Source organism: Saccostrea cucullata, unplaced genomic scaffold (assembly GCF_032062105.1).
Source record: "Saccostrea cucullata isolate Sc308-1 unplaced genomic scaffold, CSIRO_AGI_Scuc_v1 ctg1592, whole genome shotgun sequence".
Classification (NCBI taxonomy): domain Eukaryota; kingdom Metazoa; phylum Mollusca; class Bivalvia; order Ostreida; family Ostreidae; genus Saccostrea; species Saccostrea cuccullata.
This window is the reverse complement of record NW_026928923.1, coordinates 95,335-102,355: the sequence shown is the minus strand read 5'-3', so window position 1 is coordinate 102,355 and position 7,021 is coordinate 95,335. Positions and strand designations below refer to the sequence as shown.

Below are 7,021 nucleotides of genomic sequence, written 5' to 3'. Positions count from 1 at the left end.
TATGCAATAAACAATTTAAGCTGCAGATGGATATTTGTTAAGTTCTAACACAGCCAATTTAGAATTATATGATGTATTATTTGTTATAATTAATCCCTACACTGTAAGTCTCTTAGAGATGTATGTACAATATTTTAAACATGATAAGAAATGGAAATTAGATCATTGAAATCTGTGTCAATCTGTTAATCAAGGTAATCTGATTTTCTTGCACCTTAACCAATTTATGATTATTGAACAATATATTTGACGGGCGTATCATGCTGTGGCGGGGCACTTTTTTATTTTCATTGTATTTTCCTGGAATTCCACGGATTTCCATGGAATTCCTTAAATTTACAAATAATCTGGAATTCCACGGATTTCTTCCACAAATTTCTATTCTGGCATTGTTCCGCCAGGCTAGATTTAAAATTCCATACCATTCCGGAAAAAGTTCCGTCCCAATACTCTCAAGAATTCCGTGTAATTCTGCGGAACAAAATTTACATGGAATTTCGTGGAATTTGGTATGGAATTCCACGGATCTTGCGGAAAATCTACATTAGGGAAAGTACACTTATTGAAGTTAAATGCCCCTACAATGCAAAATACAGCAAAATATCAGAGGAAACTGTCTCCTATTTAAAAAATGTTGATGGATGTTTAGAGCTAGACAATACTCATGACTACTTCTATCAAATTCAAGGGCAACTCTTCTGTTCAAACAGAACATGCTGTTATTTAGTTGTTTACACATTGAAAGATCTCAAAGTTATCTCAATTCAAAGAGATCAAACATTCATTGACAGAATGTTGCAGAAATTAATTTCATTTTTTGACACATACTTCAAGACTGCTGTTCTTAAGAACTTTTATTACCATGACAACAAAATGAACTAATTTTTTGAAGTTGTTAACTATGACATGAATGGACCTTCAGGCACTGCCACACATAAGCATTTTTTATGTTGTACATAGAAATTTACATTGGTTACATGTTCATACATTGATACCTATACTCTATGTGTTCATTGTACATGTACCTCAATACATGTAGATCTATTCATATGATTATGTAACTAGCTTTAAGACTTTAGCTATACAGATACTTGCAACTAATTGAGAATTTTTAAATCAATAAATAAACTGACATCTCCAAGTTTATGGGTTATATTAGGGTATTATGTAAGAATAATGCACAAAAATGTAAATTAATTTTCACCACCTTGTTATCAGTAAAGAAGTTCATTACATAGGCATGTGAATTTTTTTTTCAACCAGTCTGTATAATATTTTATTAACAAAGTGTCAAAACTTCCCAATAAAAATGTTCTAATATATTTAATAGTTTGGTATGACTCTGTGAACCAATCAGCTTATTCATTTTCATTGAACACAACATCATGCATGTTTGGGAACAATGCATTTTTATACCCCCCGCAAACGAAGTTTGGGGGGTATATAGGAATCACCTTGTCCGTCTGTCTGTGCAATCGTGTCCGGTCCATATCTTTCTTACAGAGGGACATTAGAATCTACTACTCCACATTAAGATTGCTCATAACCTAAGGGTTTGTCATGACCTTGACCCAAGGTCATTTGGGGAAGTTCAAGGTCACTGGAAGAAAAATTTCATAATTCGTGTCCGGTCCATATCTTTCTTATGGATAAACTTGGTAGGTTCTCATTTCACACAAAGATTGCCCATGACCCAAGGGTGTGTCATGACCTTGACCCAAGGTCATTTGGGGAAGTTCAAGGTCACTGGGAGAAAAATTTCAAAATTCATGTTTGACACATATCTTTTATGGATAAGCTTGGTAGGTTCTCATTTCACACAAAGATTGCCCATGACCCAAGGGTGTGTCATGACCTTGACCCAAGGTCATGTGGGGAAGTTCAAGGTCACTGGAAGAAAAATTTCATAATTCGTGTCCAGTCTATATCTTTCTTATGGATAAACTTGGTAGGTTTTCATTTTACATAAAGATTGCCCATGACCCAAGGGTGTGTCATGACCTTGACCCAAGGTCATTTGGGGAAGTTCAAGGTCACTGGTAGAAAAATTTAATAATTCGTGTCCGGTCCATATCTTTCTTAAGGATAAACTTGGTAGGTTTTCATTTCATACAAAGATTACCCATGACCCAAGGGTGTGTCATGACCTTGACCCAAGGTCATGTGGGGAAGTTCAAGGTCACTGGTAGAAAAATTTAATAATTCGTGTCCGGTCCATATCTTTCTTATGGATAAACTTGGTAGGTTCTTATTTCACTCAAAGATTGCCCATGACCCAAGGGTGTGTCATGACCTTGACCCAAGGTCATTTGGGGAAGTTCAAGGTCACTGGAAGAAAAATTTTATAATTCGTGTTTGATACATATCTTTATTATACAAAAACTTACTTCTGAAAAACCCAGCGGGGGGTATTTTGTCCCGATTGGACAGTTCTAGTTTGAATTTACACAGTGTGAAACATACAAATAAAATTTCACTGGCCAATTTTGTCTCAGTTGTATTTAAGGGTGTTTTCAGAATTTTGTATGTCTTTCCTAACCCTATCAGCCGCTCAATATGAACTCTTTTGCTAGAGATTTTGCGATCACGCAAAACTGTCTTTCCAGACATTCTGTTCTTTTGTTTAAAAAATGATGGAATGTTTACGGTTACGTCTTTGGGAGCAAATAAATCTTGTACATTGAATCCCTTGTCTGCCATAAGAGAATCGCCAGGTTCAAATAAGTCAGCACTTAACAAAGGACTCCGTTCAACAAGCTGTCTGTCACTAGCAGACCCTCCATAAGCAGGTGACACATATGAAATTAAACCCCCTGGAGTTGAGCCTACGAGTACTTTGACAGTGTTTCTATTTTTATACGTAGAGAAGGTTGCTTGCTGGGCAATGGGGGGTTTAGGTTTCTTTACAGGAATTTCTGTTCCATCAAGTAGTACTCGTGTAGAGGGGAATTTACTGTAAAAATCAGATGGAGAGAAAAAGGTGACCAGATCTTTTTCCGGCCAGAAATTCAGTTCCCTCCACTGTCTCGACATAAAGTTCACCCAAGTAATCCAAATATTCTCAACAGTTGTTTGTGATATTGAAAATAATCTACTTAATTCAAAATTGGGCTTATGTTGCCTCAATTTAATCAGTGTCAAAAAGAGCTGATTTTCAATGGACATATTTTGAACCTGATTATAAACATAATTGAGATGAAAGGCTGCTTCACCAAGACTATACAGTACATGTAAAAAGTCTGTGTAGGAACTCAACCCTGTATAAAACATGACGCCTTCATCATCATACATGAAATTTTCAATACACATGATTGGCAATTTTGCTGTTTGACTCGACGAATCTATAATAAGAGGTGCAACAGTAGCACTTATATCAATATTATTAATATCACTAGGGCAAAACTTTTCATCCTCCACTTCTACACTGTTGCCCACTTCATATACATTGCAATCATCTGAAACCATTTCTGAATTTTCATGGTCGCCTTTCTCCATTTTGGCACAGCGGGCCACTACTCTTTTGCTCCTCTCATCAAAATTAATAGATGGCGACTTGGTCCAGGGGAAAATGGAGGGGACTGCCTCAGGTTTTCTTTGCCTCCTTAGTGGCTCAGTGCCTATATTATAAAAAAAAAAAAATTATTGTGACCTTAATAATAAAAATGTTTCGGAGGAAAAAGACATGATATTTCAGATTTCAGAGATGTTAAAATATTTCAATTCAATCAGATAAAAACTAATATTAAAGATATATGTATTGTAATGCTTATCGTGTCCAATGGTGTCTTCCTCATCCACTCATCAGGAGCTTCCAAGAGAGCATGATTGTAGAATGACTCTAATTCCTTGAAACATCTTGATGAATTATGACATAACAAAATAGCCATGAAGTAGCAAACTTGGTATTTTTCAATATATATTTCACAAGTTTGACCACTCCATCGCATATTTTGATAATATCAAACCGTTTAATATCCAGATACTGCGCTGGGAATGGAAAAGAAAAGTACTTGTCAACATGAAAAAATAAATGGAGATAATAAGTAACACATCATGCAAATGAGAAAATGAAAAAAAAAATTAAATTCTTTGTCATATCAGCTGTTTCAGCGATTCGTTTCAGTGTCAACTATGAACATGTGTAACAAAAGTAAATATTGTTGTTACTTACTTATGGTTACTTATGGTATTTTTCCAACACAGGTCCTGCAAGGTCCTCTTCGTCGGACTCCAAACTTGCTTTGTAACTGCTTGGGTGACTACCGGTGTACTCGGTTTTAAAGTCTACTTTGTAGTTATAGAGCACATCCTGGTCCTTCCAGAAGTTGTCTAGTCTATTCTTGAAAGTATTCAGAGTTTTAGCACTAACAACGTCCTCTGGTAAGCTATTCCATAGACTGACAGTTCTAACACTGAAACTGAATTTTCTTATATTGAGTCTCGGTCTCTGTACAAATAGCTTCTTGGAATTCCCTCTTCCTTGTTCCCTCATAACGTGGTCTCTCCTTAACTTGATAAAGTCTGCTGCTAATGGGTCATACTTTCCACTTGTTATTTTGTACACTTCAATCATATCTCCTCGGTGGCGCCTGTACTTCAGCGTTGGTAGTTTTAGTTTCTTCAACCTTTCTTCATAGCTTAATTTTGCCAATCCTGGAATCTGCTTGGTAGCTCTTCTCTGCACTCCTTCAATCATCTCTATGTGTCTTGATTTGAAAGGGAACCAGACCGAACTCGCATAGTCTAAATGTGTCCTGACAAGTGTCTTATAAAGAGGAATGAAAGTTTCTTCATCCAAATGTTGAAACGTTTGCCTTAACATTGCAAAAATAGAGTTTGCCTTTTTCACCTTCTCGCTTATGTGTCTGTCAAAGCTGAGTTGTTCATCTATGATGACTCCTATGTCTTTTTCCTCTTGTACCTTCTCCAGAGTGCGTCCTAACAGCTCATACTCAAAGTCTTGGTCTGGGTCTTTCTTTCCAATGTGCATGTGTTTACATTTATCTGGATGGAACTTTAGGAGCCAGGTGTTACTCCATTCTGTTAGTTTCTCAAGATCTCTTTGAAGTGTCATTTTATCTTCCCTACCCTTAACTATGTTGAAGATTTTCGTGTCGTCGGCAAATAGGTACACAGTTGAGCTCATGATATCAGGGAGATCGTTGATAAATATAACGAACATTATCGGCCCAATTACTGACCCCTGTGGAATGCCGGAAGTTACGCTATGCCATTTTGATGTTGCCCCGTTTATGGATACTTGTTGTTTCCTTCCACTTAGGTAGTTCCTTATCCAGTCTACAAGTTCTTTCCCTATTCCATATGCTTCCAGTTTCTTAAGCAGTCTGTTATGTGGGACAGTATCAAAGGCCTTTTGATAGTCCACGTAGATACAGTCAACATCATGTCCACTGTCCAAAGCCTCTGTCCATTCCTCTAATACCCTTAACAGTTGTAGTGATGTTGATCTACCACTGATAAAGCCATATTGTTTAGTTGTAAAGAGGTTGTTGCTTACAAAATGCTCTATTATGTGGTCCCTAACTAGTCTCTCCATGACTTTACACACCACTGACGTTAAGCTCACTGGTCTGTAGTTTCCTGCTATCGCCTTGTTTCCTTTTTTAAAGATCGCGCTAATACGTGCTGTTTTCCATTCTTCTGGAACTTTTCTCTCATCTATCGATTTCCTAAAGATCCTTGCTAGGGGTTCTGCTAATTCCACTCTTAATTCCCTCAATAGCCTTGGATGCATATTGTCTAATCCTGGTGACTTATCTGGCTTTAACAGGTTCAGTGCTTTGACAATTCCTTCCTCCAATATTCTTAATTCTGTCCACTCCTTCTTGATAGGGCGTTTGTCCAGTTCGGGTATGGCTTCCTCAGGTTCTTGTGTAAAAACGCTACTAAAAAAGTCTGCTAAAATGTTTGCTTTCTCTTCGTCCACTTCTGTTTTATTAGACTTTGGATTTTTAGGGTCTACACACAGTTCCCCGATTCCCTGTCTCGTTTTACTTTTTGAGTTAATATACTGCCATATCTTTTTTGGGTTAGTTTTTGCCTCTTGTGCTATACTCTTTTCGAATGACTTCCTTGCTTTCCTCACAAACTTTGCCACTTTGTTCCTAGTCCTATTGTACTTTTTCCTTATATTTGGATCCTTGGTAGCCACATATTTTCTGCTCAGTGCGTTTTTTTCTTTAATCAAGGTGACAGTTTCTTTGTCCAAGGGCATTTTCGTTTTTCTGCTTAGTCTGATGGTGACTACTGGCACATACTAGTATTTATCTTCTATGTCCTCAATTTTTTGTCGAAATTGACGCCACATCTCGTTTACTGTGCTCTGTGACTCCAGAATGCTTTCCCGATCTGTTTCGCTAATTTCCTTCTTCATACCCGCAAAGTTAGCTTTCCTATAAGTCCTCCTCAATATGTCAATATTGTCAATATCATCAATATGCTTTGATAAGGTCTGCATATGATATAAACTGATTAAAGCATTAAATTATTTTTCTGCCCAATTTCTCAGTATGGCTTGTCATTTAAGGGAAACAATTAACGAAGTCTTTCACTTTCGCTGTATATTTAAAACTATTTGATTTTGATATACACGTTTCAAAATTCTCTTGTGTGTCCGTCGCGTTATTATTACACAGCTGTTAAGATTTACAGACAAATTATTATTAATTGATAAAATATTTAAATGCAACTACAAATGGAGTCACATAATCTTACTAACCTTGCTGTGTTTCGCAGGTAAATCTTCCTCACGGAAGTGTTTGTGGCACACAACACTGAATGGCTGTGGCGTCCAATATTTATACGTAATATCGTCATCGTTTCTTCGAATGGCTCGAATCCACAGCTTTTTTATCTTCTCCTCCTTTGGGAAACTTAATCCTCCTCTCGTGGAGCAACCAGGCACGCAACAGCAAGTAGGCATTGGATGTTTATTTTGACGAACTTTTAAAATAGTTTAGTGACTAAGCGAAATCGAATCGAAACCGGAAGTAAATATGAA

General features: G+C 36.9%; 1 protein-coding gene across 1 annotated transcript; it reads right to left on the bottom strand.

Annotated features, from left to right (window-relative positions):
- Window positions 1–485: 485 nt before the first annotated feature.
- LOC134279252 (uncharacterized) lies at window positions 486–3,495 on the bottom strand. The gene is made up of 2 exons (XM_062761607.1): window positions 2,464–3,495; window positions 486–539 (listed from the first exon to the last, which is right to left on the bottom strand). Exons 1-2 carry the CDS (start codon window positions 3,493–3,495, stop codon window positions 486–488), a joined length of 1,086 nt encoding a protein of 361 aa, XP_062617591.1.
- Window positions 3,496–7,021: the final 3,526 nt, after the last annotated feature.

Excerpts from the sequence above, each read along its gene's own strand:
- LOC134279252 (XM_062761607.1), bottom strand. The coding sequence starts at position 3,495 with ATGGAGAAAGGCGACCATGAAAATTCAGAAATGGTTTCAGATGATTGC. Across the intron at positions 540-2,463 it reads TGGCCAGTGAAATTTTATTT|ATTTTCCGCAAGATCCGTGG; the intron begins GTATGTTTCACA and ends TCCCTAATGTAG.